The 19,481-nt window shown below is 38.2% G+C and overlaps 1 protein-coding gene across 1 annotated transcript in view; it reads right to left on the bottom strand.

Moving 5' to 3' along the window:
* Window positions 1–1,425: 1,425 nt before the first annotated feature.
* LOC131074964 (uncharacterized) overlaps window positions 1,426–19,481 on the bottom strand; it is a 36,854-nt gene continuing 18,798 nt past the window's right edge. The window contains exon 2 of the mRNA XM_058011717.2: window positions 1,426–1,678. Within this exon, the coding sequence (XP_057867700.2) occupies window positions 1,672–1,678 (7 nt within the window). The 3' untranslated portion in view covers window positions 1,426–1,671. The remainder of the gene's footprint in view (window positions 1,679–19,481) is intronic.

The raw sequence follows: 19,481 nt of genomic DNA on the forward strand, positions 1-19,481 counted from the left end.
AGTGGTTGGTGTCGCTTCACAGAAATCTTTCAGACATTGTGATCTTCATGTGGCTTCTTTTGTTCGTGTTTCTAAAGGTAGTTCAAGCTATCCAATTGTTGATGCTAGTGTTGGTGTATATTCTTGTAAGTGGTGTTAATCCTAGTGGAGATAATTCTTCTACCAAGCCTCTTGCTCCAAATGCTTTTGTTATTTGAGATAAAAGAAAGCATATTAGTTCAAATGTTGTTCGGCAGTTGGACATGCTCAATTCTCTTGGCCCTCCTCCTGATAGTGGTTCTGATATGGATGTTTTCATTCTGCCTGGTGTTTCTCTATTAAAATGTACCAGAAGTCTTTGCTTCAAAAGTGTTGATTCTCGAGTCATGTCTTTAGAAAAAGGTATTGAACCTTCCCTTATCCAAAAAAGTGGTGTGAATGGTTCTTAACAGTGCTTCTATTTGGCATTTGCTGTTGCTGTAGTGATATATTTATATGAATATTACCTCCGACAAATCCCTTTTCTCTTTGACGGAGTTGTATAGTGGTCTAAATAAAGTGGCAGCTAGGTTAATGGTGAGTTGGTTTGGTTGGATACAATCAGTAACAGTGTTGTTTGAATTTTTGTTACAGCTGTTGATCAGTCTTTGTATATCTTTGTAGTCAACTACTCATGCGAGTTATATTTGTATATTATTTCCAATATATAAAAAAAAATGCTACAATTCCTCAGTTTTGAAAATTAGCTCAAACTTGTGCTACAACAAAGAACCTAAGTATCGTGTCATTGCAAGATATGATGCATCATCCACGAGTTATGGCTGAACCAAAATGGGGATCACCTCCATTTAGATGTCACCGGTTCAAGCCCATAATCTTTGTCCAAATCTCCAACACTACAGGGCTCTATGTTTGCTTTCTCACCATGAATCTTCTACAGATTTGTCTAAGCAATTCCCTCAAACAAATATAAGGAGGATTGTGAACTAATACTTATAGTTGCATTCAACATACTCTAACAGCCTCCTTGCTAAAGTTTTCACCATCCAACATGCCTAAAACATGTACATTAAGTTACTCATTAGACATCTTACAAGAATTGCTTCAAATCGAACTAGATTTGAGAAGTTCAAATTTTGTAACACAAGATAATTTAGACATGATTGAAAATTTAATTTTCTCACTTCATTTATTTATCATTTGAGGCACACTACATAAACAGCACATGCTTCAATGATCAAACAGTCAAGGAGTCGAAAGCAATTTTATACCTTATCCCTACTAAAAAGTGATAAATAGATATGTCCTATTTTTATTGGTCAATATTTAATTTGACCATTGAACTGTATGATGTTTAAGAACAGCCCTTTACTTGCAATGTAAATAATTGTAAGGAGCGTCCTTTGCTAATTCTTACTCATAATAAGCCAAATGCACAACAAACTGTGAAGGCAATGCTAAGATTCTATAAATATGGAAGTTGAACAGTGTACAATTAAACGCCAAGAACAATCAAACATGTCTATTTGTTTAAAATTTTAAAAACAATTCACATCCACCAACACCCTATCGTGTAGCCAATTCAAAAACCTTTCAACAGAATATACTCTTCCACAATCAACTGATAGTTTTGTAGTGTAGTTGTAAGTATTGGCTAGAACCCCTCAATCAGCTGTACTTCTGCTTCCAAAGTTAGGGCCTGCCACAAAAAGAAAAAGACCACGACATCGATGGTTAATCCATGCTGCATGACCAAAAGGAAAAGACAACTGGAAATTCTTCCCAATATCTATAGATAACAGTTAACTAGTAAACACAAATGTCTCTTATTTCCCAGAAACCTTAAATTTATTTATTGTTAGTAATAGAAAATAATTGAAATTCAAATGTTTAGTTTACCAACAGTTCATAAAAGCAAAGATATACTTCCACTTCCAGAGTGGCGGGAACACAACTTTCCTTTTTAAGCAAGAGTAAACTAATATATTAATATGAAAGGAGAGGTTTACAACATTCAAAAGCCAGAAAGGACGAAAATCGGGGAACTTAACTTACAACTTTGTGGTACTTTCCTCTGAGCCTATTGGTAATATTAATATACTTTGCTATCACTAGTGTCAGTTTCCGTAATGCTAGATGTACCATACAGCCTAAGAGCAGCAATAGAAAATTGTGTCTTTTCATCATTACTATTTACATCAAAACACACGTTCACAGTTTTCATCGCCTTGTCTTACAATTCATATGCTATTTAAAGTATAACCAGAGACAAGACAAAATAACTTAAGGAAATTCCAAATAACATTAGGCTATAGCGTAGTAGCATTACACTACAAAATCTTGCAATTTAACACCAAGTAATCACCACCCACCCACCTCATTTGTCATGTCAATTACCAATGTTTTCCTTAGTTCTTCCTTTTTTCTATATATAAATTTACTTTTTTCACCTCATTTTTATACTTCAACAAAGAAAAAAACACGGGAATATTGCAGTTTTTAGATTAGGGTTAAGGTTAGGGCATTCTATGTTTTCAAGTTTAACTTTGAAATACAATGAGTTAAAACTTTTTAAACTAATGAAGATTTCTTTTAATTATATCCTAATGAGGATTCCAAAATAACACATTGGGTCATGTTGACGTGTATTTTGTACACTATCAAACACAGAATAAAATACCCAAGGGTACCTTATCCTCTCTTGAGTAAAGCCTCTGAATGCTGAAGATATCGCGAAAAGGATCAATCAGGGTGACTTCAAGGTTCTTTGCTGTAGGATCTCTACGTGTGGATAAGCTCTCTGTGGTATGATGTGATTTGCTGGAATCACAAGGGGACTTACACTTGATGACTGAACTTCTGATTTGCTGGAATCACAAGGGGACCAACTTTGATTTGAAAAAAGGAAAAAAGATGAGGGCGAGGAAAGGATCTAATCCTAACACTAAGAATGTAAGAGCAATGAATGATCTTTGATGAAATTCTAACTAAGTCTTGTTTTGACATCCCAGGACCATCTCCACAAGGTTAGTGCGATCTTCGAATGAAAGCTTTATGATGTTCAAATCATCACTGCAGGCATAGACACCATCAGGTTGATGCATATCAATGAAGAAGCGACAATTGAAGTTAAGCTTAAGCTGAATGATTCCAGTTGACTACACAAGGCAAGTCTACAATCAACAAACTGCTAGTAGTATGGATATACGAATTCCACCATCAATCAAGCACATTTCTTCCACTCATCTAATAACATGAAATCAAATATGAGAAGTATAGAGACCATGCAAATTGTCGAATCGACCCATAAATTTCACCATTTCTTCAATGAAGTTACAAGTCTTTTACAACAACATCTTGGCAACAATCTTTGCCTTCTCTCTCTACTCTACTCTAATTGCTATTCTAATCACCTTCTAACTACTCTCTATCTGTCTTCTGACTGCTTCCAACTATTCCCTTTACAAAATGAAGAGCCGGGGCTTATATGGTGCCCACAATACAATTCAATGGCTAAGATCAATTTGAGATCAATGGCCAAGATTCAATAATGAAAACCCTAATTAGGGTTTGTTACAACCATTACATAACATTTAATGCTTGACCAATGAAATAATTGTATTGCTTGGACACATGTCCTCTCTGGAAAATTCGACCAATGGATAGCTGGGGTAGGTACATTGAAGTTTGTGCTACCTTCTATGAGTTAGGTACATTGAATCTGGACATTGTTGAGGTGGACCAATCCAACTGGAGAAGTGATGACTAGGATGCCACCTCGTCTGACACTTGTAGCTTGGTAGATATTCAATTTGATGTTGTTGAGAAGCTAGCTTTAATTAACTCATTTGGAACTATCTGCTTCTTCAACGAACCCTTGCTCTGACTTCTTGTGTCCTTGATGTGCAGGATGATTGATGTACCTCGCCTTCGAATGCTAGACTGGAGGAGGTCGCCCTTGTCCTTGCTTGATCTTCTTGGAGGAGACCGTCCTTGATCTGGCTTGATTTTCCTTAAGGAGAACCTTCCGACTTGTAGATCCTTCGAGCTTGGGAGTCGCCATCTTGATACCTACACAACATTTCAAAATTAGTAATATATCTTGAAATGTAGAAATTAGGATTCAAAAGGAAGATTTAAGATTTTAATTAGGAAACTTCATGATAAATCTTGAGTTATCATTTCCTAATTAACCATGTAATACTTAGATTTTTCCAAAAAATGTCTAAAAAATCAAACCTTGAATAAGGGTGTCAAGATGATTTTGCCATACCTCCTCTTGAGAATTAACTCTAAGAAATGATGCAAAAAATAGGAGAATTCGCTAGGCAAAGTGTAAATCAAAGCTCTCCCTTGGATAAAATGCACCTCCTTTAGCTTTGGAAAAGAACTCCACCTTCCACTAGCCTCCTCAAGATCTGGAAATTCGCCTTCAAATGTCTTCAAAAAATCTGGAATTTATCCTCCAATCTAGCAAGAAATTCTCCTCTCCAATAGCTTTCAAGATGAATTTCGCCCTCCACTAGCTTCTCCACACTTAGTAGAAATTCGCTCCACTCCTCTGGATTTCGCTCCTCAAATTGCTCTCCAATTTCGCACTTGAAGGATGATTGAATGATTTGAATTGTGAAACAACACCTCCAATATATAGAGCGCTCACCTTCCACTTACCCATGAGGCCGACCTTGCAAATAAAAGGTGAAATAATAAATAAAACCTCAAAAGGAGTAGGCCGACTTGTCAAATAAAGGCAAAATAATGCCTTGTGCGCTCAACTTTTAATTTTAATTTCACAAAAAATTAATTTTAAATGCCTTTATAATAGAAATTCGATTTTTTGAGGCCCAAAATTAATTTATTAAATGCCAATTTAATTAATTTTTTCAAATATTCCAAAGTTAGCAATTTGGCATCTAATGCGATTTGGAGGATATTAACGCCCAAATATGGTAAAAAATAATGAATGCCATTAACTTCGCTCTGGTCCCTTGGAGAGGGATAGGAGCACTTTTTCATTTTTAGGCTAGGATTCTCAATTTTTTGAAGTCAAACCTTTGTTCACCATGCTTTAGAAGATCTTTCCCATCTCACACAACTTTGCCTTAGCATAATCTCGGAGGGAATTTGTTGTTTCATAAAAAGCGCCCTGGTCCTTCAGTGAGGGACAAGAGCACTTTTGAGTCCATTGCATGAATTCTTGATCATATCAACTTCAAATTATCCTCCAGGCATAGAATATCACATTTCACTCCATCTTGAGCCTTGGTAATAAAAATATCATTTCAAAATGCAAGGTAAATGGTCATATTTGGAAATTGCGCCCTGGTCCCTTGGTGAGGGACAGGAGCACTTTTGCCGATTGTCGTCAAAATTTGCAACTCTTGCATCTTAATTCCAATTCAAGGCATTTTAAACACTTTTTCAAACTCGCACCTTGGCTTCAATTTGTCCAAAATTGGTGAGAAAGGCTAGATAACATGTTAAGCGCTCTGGTCCTTCAGTGAGGGACAGGAGCACTTTTTCAACTTCAAGCTTATCCATCCTTTGCTAGCTTCCCAAATTATCTTCAATGGGCTAATCATGTCCTCTTCCATTCATTTCAATCACAAACTTGCCTTGTCTTTGCAGGAAATTTACACTTTTTTGGAAAATCGCTCTGGTCCCTTGGAGAGGGACGGGAGCACTTTTTGGAAAATTGCTCTGGTCCCTTGGAGAGGGACAGGAGCACTTTTTGGAAAATCGCTCTGGTCCCTTGGAGAGGGACGGGAGCACTTTTTACATCTTGGCATACTTTTTTGTTCTTTAAACCTCTCAATTGCGTCCAAGGCATAAAACATCATTCGTCCTTCCCATCTAAGTCAAGTTTTGCCATAAAATATCAAACAAAGAAGAGAAACTTGAAAAGTGGCATGGTCCTTCAGTGAGGGACGGGAGCACTTTTTGCCTTCTAAGCCAAAATGTCTCACTTTTCACCTCGAAATTCCTTTGCTAGGGAAGATTTCATCTTACTTCACGCTATGAATAAAAGTTAATGTCCAAAAGAGGTCTAAAATTGTGCATATAAAGAAAAGCGCTCTAGTCCTTTAGTGAGGGACAGGAGCACTTTTGACCTTCTAGGTAAAAACTTCATCATTTCATCGTTTTTGATCAAGTCTGGATGCTTTATCATGTTCATTTCGTCCTTCACTATGCCTTTGATGTTTCAATTTGACCAAACAAGGCCAGGAATGGCTCAAATAAGTCTTTTCGCCCTGGTCCCTTGGAGAGGGACAGGAGCGCTTTTGCCTTGGTCCTCCTGAGAGGGACAGGAGCGCTATGCGCTCTGGATCCTCAGTGAAGGACAGGAGCGAAATTTGACTTTTTGAACTCTCGGACAGGATAATTTTTATGGAATATAACATTTAAGTATAAGCCTATACTTTAAGTTATATTCCATATATACTTTCAGGATGTTTAAGAGTGGTTTTAGACCTCCAGGAGTTATATTGCAAAATCTAGTTTTTTGAGGTTTTTTAGTTTCCAGACTTAGTCAAATTTCAGGATCAGGACTTTCAGACTTAGCCAAATTTCAGGATCAGGACTTTCAGACTTAGCCAAATTTCAGGATCAGGACTTTACTCCAGCAGGACCTGCTATCCTATTGATCTCCCCAACAACACTCAAAATGCAAAGGCCAACAGACAAAACCCTAAAAGACCTAGAAAACAAACCCTAGAAAGCAGAAAAAAAGCAGGGGTCCCCATTTGCAATGGGGCGATGTGTGAAAACATCACAACAGGTCATCACTAAAATGATAGGCTATGGTTGATGATGATACCATTTGCCTAGTATTTTATAATCAATCATGTATATTTTACATAAACTCTCTCAAGTCAAAATAAGTAATTGTTTTTGAATTCATGACTTTTTTTTTTCTAAGGTATTATGTTTATTTATAATCTTTGGTACTCTATTTGACATGAAATAACAAAATCAGAAATTTCTCTATAACTAAAAATATACTATTCCTTTTAGTTAGCTGAGTTTTTGCCTAGTCGTTCCCATTTAAAACTCGAGTAATTAAATTCTACTGACACTTTTTCCATGCTGTGTCAATACCATGTAGATGGAATGCCACTATAGACAATACTAATAGTATGTGGCACATCATGAGCATGAGGGGCAGAATTACTTTCTTTATTATTGGTCTGGTCTTAGCTAGATTGGTGTGGGTTGTTTGAGGTGAGCGAAATATGCCACCGTTGAGCCTCTCTAAGTTGGAAATTTCAGTACTAGTGACCAACCTTTTTAGCTAGAAAGCTAGTTCTTCCTGCTCTTGTAGCATCTATACAAACCTCTTTGTATTTCCTAAAAGGACAAGACTACCAATCAGTTCCAGTTTTTGCTCATGCTACTCATTAATTGTGCCCATGCAAACAATATAAGTGTTAAAGGTGTCAATATTCTCCTGTTATTTTTGCATCCTCATGAAGAAGCTTTGTCAAACCACCCTTCAGTTTGGGTCTATGTACCCCCTTTCCCATATGCTATTATTGATTTTTTGTGAGCTACAGTGATTTCACATATGCTGGCAAGCACCATGAGATTGATCTGTAACGTAGAGAAAGCTAAGCCTGACCGTTAGTCATCACATATAGAATATGTTACACCAAGTTTTAGAGATAGGGAGACACATTTCCAGAGACCATTTTTTGGGGATGGCTATTAAAAAATAGGGAAATTTTTAAAATATAGGAAACTAAAATCCCAAGAGGTGAAGGAAGGAGCTATAAGGTTGATTGAGGTAGACAAATAGTCATCCTCCATTGTCGACCTGGTGCGAGCTTCTTCCATGCCAGAATTGTTTCTGATTAGTACTTTTCATAATTATTGATTATATTTTGTCCAAATTCTCCTAATCATGATTATTTGTGGTTTTTTCGGGAGTACTTTGCTTTCTGATTTAGTGAATTGTTTGTTTATGCCTTATGATCAAATTTGAATTTGAATAATTGTTTCTTCCACCTTTTTTAATTAGTGGTCTGGTGGATGAGTCAGGTTAGTGTTGACGTGTATTTTGTACACAATCATACACAGAATAAAATACCCAAGGGTACCTTATCCTCTCTTGAATAAAGCCTCTGATTGCTGAAGATGTCGCAAAAAAGGATCAATCAGGGTGACTCCAATGTTCTTTTATGTAGGGTCTCTACGTGTGGATAAGCACCAGTGGTCGTTGTGAATGCTGTTTCATCAAGGGGCCTTACATCCTCCGATTTGCAGGAACAAGATTTCCTAAAACTAATAAGTTCTTCAAAAAGATCAAAAGGTAGAGTTTGCAAGGGATAAATTCTGATCTAATCCTATGAATGGCCTAATGTAGGCTTAGATTTGGCAAGATTCTACCAATTTCAATATTGACATGAGATAACAACCCAACTGAAATTGATGCGATCTTCTAAGGTAACAAATGATTTTTCAATTCATCAAGGATCATGGACACTACCACAAAGGCACATATCCAAAGCTCAATGACGATTGGAGGTTTAAGTAATTCAAGTCTCTCCAGTTGACCACACAAGGCGTTCCCACAATCAGTAAGAAGTTAGTGGTTTGGAACGTGAATCTCACCAAAATCAAGCCCAACACTTAGTCCTTTCAAACTTAAATACTACTTCGACTGAGAATGATTCAAGAAAGTAAACAACCATGAAGATAGCCACAAAAATTGCAATAAAACACCATAACTTCAATATTTTATTGATCTCAAAGCCAAAATAGGCAACAATTGCTTGAAATTCCTTCTTCAATGCTCAATCTTTCTACAAAATAACTTTCTTCTCTCCAAAAGCTCTAAACTTCTAACTATTTCTTATTTTCTAATCTTCTAAATTTTCTAATTTCAATGAGTGAGGGTATATATAGCATCCTCAATTACAATGAACGGCCCAAATCAAAAGAAGATCAACGGCTGAGATTCTGACACCTAAACCCTAATTAGGGTTTTATTACAAAAGTTCCCTTTTTATTGCACAACATTAAATGCATAGCCAAATATTTAATTTGGCACAAAAATCTAGGAAACATAGACCAATGACAATTAAGGTGCCATGTCATCTATAACAACCTCTCTTCTAGAACCTTATTCCCTTTCCAATGCTCCTTTTTAGCATATGCAATGAATCTGGACACGATTCCCTCAATCTTAGCAATAGGAATCTCAGGAAGATTCCTCATTCGTTCCTCCAAGTGAATAATCTGATCAAAGGCCTTGAAAAGAGCTGCGTCCCATTCAGGCTCGAGTTCCTTGATTTTCTCAATCAGGAGCATACTAGCAAACATTTGATCTCTTTGCTCATCTGTAATCACATTCTCATCTTTGCAAAAGATGACCTTGACCCTTTCTTCCAATTCTTGAAGATCCACATCTGTCTCAACTTCGATCCTTCTGCCAAGAATAGTACATAAAACCCCAAACACCTTGTCCTGGATTGGATGGATGACCTCCTCCACTTGATTGCATTTGGTGCTGGTGTCCTCGAAGAGAACTTCCTTCATCTGGAGTAAAGTAGACCACCGGAGTAAATTATGAGCTGCTCCATCCATTATCTTTTCTTGTGCTAAGATCTTTCTTGGTGTTTGCCTGATTACTTGAAGAACAGGAATGATAACATCTTTAGTATGAGCAAAGGCGGCTACTGTTATCATTAGGTTGTGGATGATCTCAAGGACCTGGATAGCCCGATGAATGGTCTGCATCATTCTTGTTGCAAACTCAATGGCAACTGTATGGGATTTGTTAATCCAAGAGCTCATAAGCAGGACCAAGCTCTTAACTTTCTCTGCTTCACCAACTAATTCAAGGGGAAATGCTTGCACGGGAGATACTGCTGGATCCTGACGTCCCAAAGGCTGACTGAGGTGACTAAAGTAGCCTCTCCAAGCATCGACCTCTCTCTCAAGTTTTCTATTCTTTTCCATTTCTTCCTTAAGTTTATCTTTAAGCGCCTCAAATGAATCAGTTGCCTCATCCAATGCCTGCTCGGTGGTGAGTGGACCAAGCTCAACGGTTTCTACATCATACTCTTCTGCAAGGATCTCACCTTCGTACTTGTCCACTGCCGGTGTAGCTATCTGCAACTTCCTGGACTCTGTTTCATCTCTGATCATCTTGGACATTTTGGTGGCCTTCTTCTTTTCTGTTACTCCCTGAGAATCTCCAACAAGGCTATCTAAATCAATCACATTATCTTCGTCTTCGATCACAATCACCCTTGTTAGCCTCTCCTTCAACCAAGCTGGAATGGCGGACCTTGTCTCTCTAACTTGTATTTCTTTAGGTAGTGGCTCTTCTTTCCGGAGAGGAGATGTTGCTTCATCATCATCCTTGTCTTCATGTAGTTCATTGACCTGGGGAGATTGACTTGATGAACGTTGAGATGCCTGTCCTTCTTCATGTTTATCATTCTGAACCATTGACTCCATAGATTCCTCAACTTCAAGTGTCCTCTTCTCTTGTCGAGAAGATGTGCCGGATGAGCGATCTCGATTGGCCTCTTGCTTCTTCTTGGAAGATTCTCTTTTCTCAGGTCTTTCCTTCCTCTTCGCACCTCTATGATGGGGATTGCCTTCACTTACGCTTCTGGGGTGAGGATTGCCTTCGCTTGTGCTTCTAGGATGAGGATGGCCCTCACTTACGCTTGCTCCTTCTGCCGACCTTTCCTCCAAAGTAAAAGTCATTGATATATTTTGCTCTCTCAACTTTTGATGTTGCACATCAACCCATCTGCGAGTACAGGACAAAACTGGAGCCATCAAAGTTTTCAAGTCCACAACCTCAAGTTCATTCCAATCTATCTTTACTGCCTTGCCCTCTCTATCATAAGAGGATTGGAGGTGCCTGCCACTGTCCTGAGCTTGATCGGCCACTCTGTAAACTTTGCATTTCCTGATGAAATCCAAAGGCAATCTGGAATGCATCTTTCTTTTCACTTCCAAATCATCTAAGAGATTCATCCAAAAGTCCTCTACCTGACATTCATGCTTGTATTTTCTACCAACTGTCTCTTCTATATGCCCATAAGGATCAAAATTCTCCCTCAATGAAAAGAATGAAAATGAATATAAGGCCAACTCCCTTTCTGCATCATCTAAAGCTGGAGCATTAGGACATACCTCAACTGAATTCCCTAGTATGATAGGTACAGGAATCTCATTTCCATGCTTGTGTCTGAATGCCTTCGCATAAGCTGCCAACTGCCTAGTCACCTCAAGTAGTACTATTCTGTCTGTTGGATATCTTGGCAACATATATGGAGGTGAAGGACACCCATGAACTCTAATATATGTAAACTTCTGGAATTGGATAAACCAAGCACCATACCTCTTTACGAGTTCTTGTGCCTCTTGAGATAGCCGATTATGAATCCCGCCTTGTAGTGTCCTGGTGATGTTCATTGTGAAAGTATCATTGACTAACTTGTAATTACTCCCAGGTGGATGATGCAAATGAACATAAGAGTCACAAACTCTGACTTCTCCAGGTCCTCTTCCAATCGCTCCTCTGTGAGGTAGTCCTGCATATTCAAAACTCCTGATCAAGGCATATATGATGTATGAGCTCATGTGGAAGGATTTAGTAGCCTTCAGTCTTCTCAACTGTACGTCCAAGCAATGGCTAATGATTCTAGCCCAATGAATTGTTCCTTTTCCTTGAACTATCACTTGGATGAAGAAGAACATCCACTTCTCAAAATAGAAGGCTTGAGGAGCCCCTGTAACTCGATTGAGTAAGGTTATCAAATCTCTGTACTCCTCCTGGAAGTCGATCCTATGTGGTGTGTTGGGAATCTTGCTCAGGCGAGGACGACTTTTGAGTAGCCAATTCTTGTTGATGATGCTCAAGCAAGTATCTGGATCATCTTCGTACATGGATCTAGCTCCTTCCAAGCTTTTGTAAATCATGTCTTTATGTTCTGGCAGATGGAGAGCTTCACTGATAGCCTCATCTGAAAGATAAGCCAAAGTGTTTCCTTCCTTGGACACGATTGATCTTGACTGTGGGTCATAATGGCGAGCACACTCGATCATCAGCTCATGGCACTGGACTGCTGGAGGGAAGCCGGCCGCCTTGATAATGCCCCACTCTCAATTATTCTCCTTGCGACAGGTGATGGCTTTCCAATGTAAGGGACCTCTCGAAACTTCTTCACACTGAAGTTTCCCAAGTTGGTATCTCCGATGTTGCTCCATTTTGACACGATCTTGGTCTCCATTTCTTCATTCCTTTGATCTTCCTTCATGAGGGTTGGACGACTGGTGGATGCTCCTGGCTTTGGGGTCGCCATCTTGACACCTACACAACATTTCATAATGAGCAATATACCTTGGAACGTAGAAATATAGATTAAGTTTTAAATTTAGGAAACTTCATGATAAATCCTTGAATTATCATTTCCTAAATATGACGATGCAATTGGAAATTCAAAATTTCAAAATTTAAACAAGGGAGATCTTCACCATACCTTTCTTTGAGAACTATCTCTAAAAAAAGATGCAAAAAATAAGAAATTTGCTAGGCAAAATGAAGATCGAAGTCTTCTAGCAAAGGCGCCTCCTTCATCAACTTCACCACCTTGTGGGTCTTCAACGCCTTGAGGAACAATTCGCTCCACCTCCAACGAAGTTCGCACTCCTTCTTGGATTGAAATTCGCACTTCTCCTTGGATGAAATTTCACTCCTTCTATTGCTTCTCCAAATCGCACATAAACAATGATTGAATGATGGATCAAAATGTTTCACAATACCTTTCTTATATAGGCGCTCACCATTATACTCTCCCATAGGCCGACTTGGTGGAAATGAAGCAAATAATAAACAAAATTAAATAAAAAGGAGGCCAACCTTTATAAAATATTTAAAATAAAACCCCAAGCGCACTCCTTTCATTTAATAATTTAATTAATTAATTAAATGCCTTTGCAATTAAATTTCGATTTTTTAAAAGGCTAAATTCAATTATTAAATGCCTTATGCGAACTCATTAAATGCCAATTTTAAAAAAATATTTCAAAGTTTTATCGAATTTGGCATTTAATGCAATTCAAAAAGTGTTGGCGCCTAGTATGGGAGATATTTGGGACATCAAAAATATCGCTCTGGTCCCTGGGTGAGGGACAGGAGCGCCTCATGCATTTTAGCCTTGCGTTCTTCACTTTTCACGTTCGAAGTCTTATCCTAGACGTTTGAAATAGCATTTTCGCTTGGAAACTTGAGTTTAATTCATTCCATTTGTGGAAGGAGTGTGCCTTAAAGTACTTTCGCCCTGGTCCCTTGGAGAGGGACAGGAGCGATCCCACACTTAGCCTTGGTTCTTGTCTTTTCCAACTGCCAATTCATGTTGCAAGGCAATCGATGATCTTCCTCCAGCCATTCCATACATGCTTAACTTGTCCTTTGTAAGGCAAACTTGATATTCTAGAGATTTTCGCCCTGGTCCCTTGGTGAAGGACAGGAGCGTTTTTTCAATTATAAGCTCAATCATTTTTTGCTAACTTTCAAAGCTATCTTCAATGGATTCATTATGCTTTCCTTCACTCATCTCCAACATGAAATTCGTTTTAACTTTGCGGGAAATTTGCCTTATGAGGAAATCGCTCTGGTCCCTTGGAGAGGGACAGGAGCGCCTTGGCCATTATGGGCTCACTTTGCATTTTGCAACCTTCAAAATTATCTTCAATGGAGTGACTATGCCCTCTTTCCTTCATATCAAGCTTGAAATTCGCTTTACCTTGGCCAAAAACTTGTCTTTTGAGAAAATCGCTCTGGTCCCTTGGAGAGGGACAGGAGCTTCCTTTAAAAATCGCTCTGGTCCCTGGGTCAAGGACAGGAGCGCCTATTGCAACTTGGGTTGATTTTCAACTTCATAGACGGCTCCAGTTATATTCAATGAGCAAAACGTACTTTCCTTGTCCTTCTCAAATCACGAAATTATTTAAATTTTGCAAGGATTGGGCAAACTTGGAATTCAAGCTCCGGTCCTTCAGTGAGGGACAGGAGCGATTTTGTCATTTTAGCATATTTCCTTGCTTGCCAATTACTCAAATTATATTCAATGGACAAAACGTGCCCTCCTTGACCTCTTCCAATCAAAAAATTGTCTTGGTCCTGCAAGGACAGTGTAACTTTGAAAAACAAGCTCCGGTCCTTCAGTGAGGGACAGGAGCGATTTGGTCTTGAACTTTAAAAAACTTGTCATTATGAGTCTTCAAAATCTTCAATTCATGCTCGATCATATCCCCTGGCGATCCTGCACAAAACAATTTAAACAAGTCAATAACCAACATGCACCAAAATATCATTTTCGCCCTGGTCCCTGGGTGAGGGACAGGGGCGATTTCACCTCTGCAGGCCAAAATATCAAAAATTGGGTCTTCAAATCACTTGACAAGGCATAATTAAGTCATTTCCAAGGCCAGGGGCCAGTTAGTAAACCTTCAAAAATTTGGTCAAAATTCACCCGAACAAAATTGCACAATTCCATCATTGAAATGCTAACACTTTAGACCTAACTTGAATTTGCCTTCAAAATCTTAACTGGACCCACCCTGAGACAAACTTGACTTCCTGACAGGCTCATCCTATTTCAAAATTGCAATCAATGCGAGGATGTATAATAATCTCTCAAAATTGGACTGGACTTTGGCTTGAAAATATCAAAGGAAGCCCTAAGGCTTAACCCTAATACAGACGACTCACTCATTTAATCCAAAACCCTTAAGCAGAGAGAAGAACAGGCAAAACAAAAGCAAAAAAAAGGGGGTCCCCACTTAATGGGGCGATGTGTGAAATGGTCACAACAGTTAGGTAGGTTGTACACAGCTTGAGAGTCAGTCACAGCCCCAAGCAGATGTAGTTAATGCTTGCAAGGGGGGATTTATTGAGAATTTGAGACTGAAGTGCAAAATGTCGAGAACAGATTTGATAAGGAAAAATCAGAAAAATGATCCTACAAGGATATTTTGGACACACAAGATGCAGAAGCACCACCAGAAGATCCTTAATTTGAAGTCAAAATCTGATTTGACAGTGGAGAAACTGCAGAGCGAGGAGCAGAGGAGAGTGCACAAAGCCATAAAAAATGTAAGGACCTTCTCTTGCTAGCGATACTCCAAGTTAATCCTAATGAAGAAATGATTAGAGCTGTTAAGAATGAAGAAGCTAGACTTAAAAATACTGCTGTTTTTCTTGTCTGTATGTATACTGAGAATATTCCTTCGAGGAAGTTTTTTGATAACTGGTTATTAAATGTGTGGGGAAAGAAATTGGGGATTAAAATTTATTTTTGTCATATGACAGAAAAGAGTCTGTTTGTCACTTTTCTGAAGAACCACAATATGCGAAAAAGAGTTCTTGATAAAATATTAAAAAGTTATGGAACATAGGTAAAACTGTGTTTGAATTAGATCCTTGGGTACCTGAACAACCCATGGGGAAATTGTGTTCCGCTGCATTCCTAGATGGATGAACATCAAAAATGTGCCAACTCATTTTGGGCCTTTTTGCTCCAGCTTCTGAAACCTTTTGGTAAAGTGCTTCAAGTTGAAGACACTAGAACCACACTGCCCTGCATTCCTAGATGGATGAACATCAAAAATGTGCCAGCTCAATTGTGGACCTTTTTGCTCCAGCTTCTGAAACCTTCTGGTAAAGTGCTTTAAGTTGAAGACGCTAGAACCACACTGCCCCACATGAATGCTAAAGAGTTGCTTTCTCTTAAAACAAGGATTCAAATCCCAGAAGCAATTGAAATTAAACTCGACAGGAAACTATACAAATGTGAGAATGAAGGACTAGAGGGCTAAATGCCCGTTTCTTATGTAAAAGAGATGGGTATTTAAAAAACAGATTGCACCATCATTGCCAAAATTAAGAAAAATAGAATTAAGAATTTCCCTGAAGAGAAGAAAGAAAAAAGAGAATAAGTTGTCCCCCAAGGAAAATCCTATAGAAGTACTCTTTGAACCCAAAAGTGATAATGAGGACATGGAAATGTTAACAGAGGAGACTACTGAAAAACAAGAGCAAAACACTAATGAAGGTCTCCAAGACGTAAATATTTTCAATGAAGGGGATAATAATCATGTGGAGATTGCCTCTGAAAATTTGAAAAGTAATCACAAGAAAATGCCCAAGAAATTGTATTAAGCAAGCTCAAAGAGCAAAATAAGGGCAAAAAAAATTGCCCAAGTTTCCCAACCTTAGGACCCTCCTAGTAGTGTTAACTCAGCCAATTGTGATGGCTTAGATGCATTGACCTCTAAAGAGGAGACTGTTTAGTATAACAACAAAATTATGGAGTGTGTGAATCTCTATTTTAAGAGATAGTGTTGGAAAGAGAAGTTGATATGGACACCAGTATGAGAGAAGATTCAAAAAGAAAAACAAATAAGCTTGGGTTATAGTTCACAAAAGCCTGGGAAAAAACGCGAAGGAGAAAAATCCCAAAAATGCTCTGACAGGCTATACAAGAATGAAAAGTCAGCTAAACCTCCATCATAAATGAATCTAAACTGTATCAGTTGGAATATCAGGGGACTTGAATCCCCTGACAGGAAATATGTTCTCAGAACTCTTTGTAAAAGTTAAAAAAATTAATTGCATGTTGCTTCAAGAAGAAAGAAAGTTTGTTTTAATGCTGGATCTGCTGACACAAATACTTCAAAAATGGACAATAATATGAATACACCTAGACATCAATGTCAGGGGCTAATGTTCCTAAAATCACTCAAACCAACACCCAGAGAACTGTTATTGGTTCAGTGGCTAGACTTTTCCAACCTACTTTTCTTTGTTAGGAGGAAGAGATTCCAGAAGTTGAAGCTCAGAATACTTTGGTTGATGATATCATTGCTTGTTATGCTGAGTATAGAACAATTCCAAAGGCGATCTGAGGTGATATATCACTTATCAATTATATGAATATGAAGAAGTTTCAAAATGGTTCTAGACCTGAGCCTAGACAACAAACCATCCAACATTATTAACAACATACCTTGGGGAAGTTATCATTTCCTACCTTTGATGGATCAAGCAAATATTCAGCTAGAGCATGGATACAAAAAGTTAGACAAGTACCTGTCACTCAGGTCTATGTTTGAAGATGAGGCCATCAAATTTGACATTCTCCATCTTGAGGGTATAGCACATGAATGATGGTATCATGGGTCAATGTATTTACTATTGTCCGATTCTAAACATTCCTTTTTTTAGCCTTAAATAAATATTCCACGCAATGATACTTGCATAATTGATTGTAAATAATAGTTTAACTCCAAACTTATAATTTTGACAATTATTAACTTTGAATTTGAAGCTTAATAAATTTGAAAATATTAAACTTATATTCTGCTGTAATCTTTCTTCCAATCTGCAGTTTCCTTACTTGTAGAAAATGTTTTCTAAGTTTCTGTCTAAAGCTAGGAGTTTTCATCCACTAACTTAGAAAGAAAAATCAAGGGTTTTTGTTCATCAATCTCTGGTCTTTGAGGGGTTTTGTCCTTGATCGTGGAACATGCTACAACCGCTTGTATTCAGCAGTCGTAGTATTGCAGGATGGAGATGATGGGACTTGCTATGTAATAAACAGCACTTGATCGACCTTCTCCCACTTAGCGACAGCGATCTCCTCTAGGACGGGATGGAGGATTAGTTAAGATAAACAATAAAGAGTTAGAGGAGCGGGTTAAGCATGAAGAGACATGCGGTTGGCAGGAAGGGACACTTCCCACTTCAATGGTCACAACTTTAAAGGAAGGTCATAACCCTCCATCCCCAGTAGATGAATATAAGACAACACCCAGCATTCAAGAGAGGCACCAAAGAGGAGCAGATTACCTACAGATCACCAGATTTCAGGCATACAGAAGCTAATATTATATCTGTAATTCAGTATGAAGTACTAAGGCAGCACAATGAATCTTATTTATAATTATTCTCTTATGAACGATATGTATTCAATATAGGAAGATGAAATTACTATATGATCTCATATATATATATATATATATATATGGGGAATAATGCATAAATCTTTATACGTTTGTTGAAGTGCTGAAAAAACCCAAGAGAAGGATAATAAGGGACAAGGAGGGGAAACAATTATGAGGTCCTCTCCTAAGTACGCCACCTAGTGGTGGTGACTGATAGTCCCATGAGGCCAAGGGGGCACAAGGAGTTGTTGCCCTTGGGCTTAGGAAGGAAGGACTTTCGAGACACCCTATTGTAGTTCCCCAAACCTCTACCATGGCTGACCCTTGGATTTAGGGATCCCGATATAGGGAGAAGGATAAAGGTGGTGAGATAAGGGGAACGGCTATAGGACTCCTCTCTAGATACACCTCATATGGATGGCAAGGACCACATGAGGCCAAGAGGGAAGGTATATCCGCTCTTGGGCCTAGGGTAGAGGATCATTCGGGCACCCTAATATGCCCCCTTATCCTAACTCTGCTATGATTGAATTCCATTAATGAACTAGATATATCATATGGCTAGAATAATGTTCCTAACCCTAGTAGGAAAGATCTATTTTGTGGATTATGCTTACACCAAGCTTGGAATTGTAATTTGAGGGCAAAAGCTAGGGTATTTACTAAAGGGAACATTACAAATGGTATCAGAACATGATCTTGCTAGCCTACAAGGTGAAGATTAATCGATTATGCATTCTAATCAATGAGAAGGGATATATTAACTCAGTCCAAAAATATGGCAACGACTAAAGGACAATGGCAAGACAATATGAGAGATTGTTGAACATACATGTATTTGCGTGTATGCTTCGTGTTTGTATATAATCATGTGTATGCTTCTTGTTTGATTTGTACCTAATGAGTTTTCAGTGTGTCTACTCAATAAGTATCTATGATTACTGTATAAATATTCCTATCATCGTGAGATTTCTAATTTTGGTTAGTCTAGGGTATGACAATAGCAAGAGCAAACCAAAGGGATATGAACTTGTTTAAAACATTGCATTTAAGGTCATAATTGTGTGTCATGTTTCTAATCATCATCTTAAAATATGGAAAGACTCACCAAGATATCCAATGTGCAAACAAATCGCCAACCTAATCATTTTTTGCAAAAACACTTGGATGGCCTTGATCCTTTTCTCTGGAAGATGAGAGAAAACTTGTCTTAAATTAAATCTTGCCAGTTTCCAACTATTGGTTAAGACTCACATTCAAACTGAAGGAGGAAACATATAGGTCTGAATTCAAATCTACAACTTATGATAATATCTGAGTAGCACAGCAAAGGGTAGATTGCAAGTTAGACCCCATGATCATTCAACTATTGCTTGAGGACAAACAATTTCGGGAAGGGCGGACCGTCATGCCCTGATCTAATATCAAATGAACAGCAAAACGTAATATGAAATTGTCTTACACAAGTTAGACTTCACAATTTCATTGATTGTAGAACATGCTACAACCGCTTGTATTCAGCAGTTGGGATA

Source organism: Cryptomeria japonica, chromosome 2, assembly GCF_030272615.1.
Source record: "Cryptomeria japonica chromosome 2, Sugi_1.0, whole genome shotgun sequence".
In the NCBI taxonomy this organism is placed as follows: domain Eukaryota; kingdom Viridiplantae; phylum Streptophyta; class Pinopsida; order Cupressales; family Cupressaceae; genus Cryptomeria; species Cryptomeria japonica.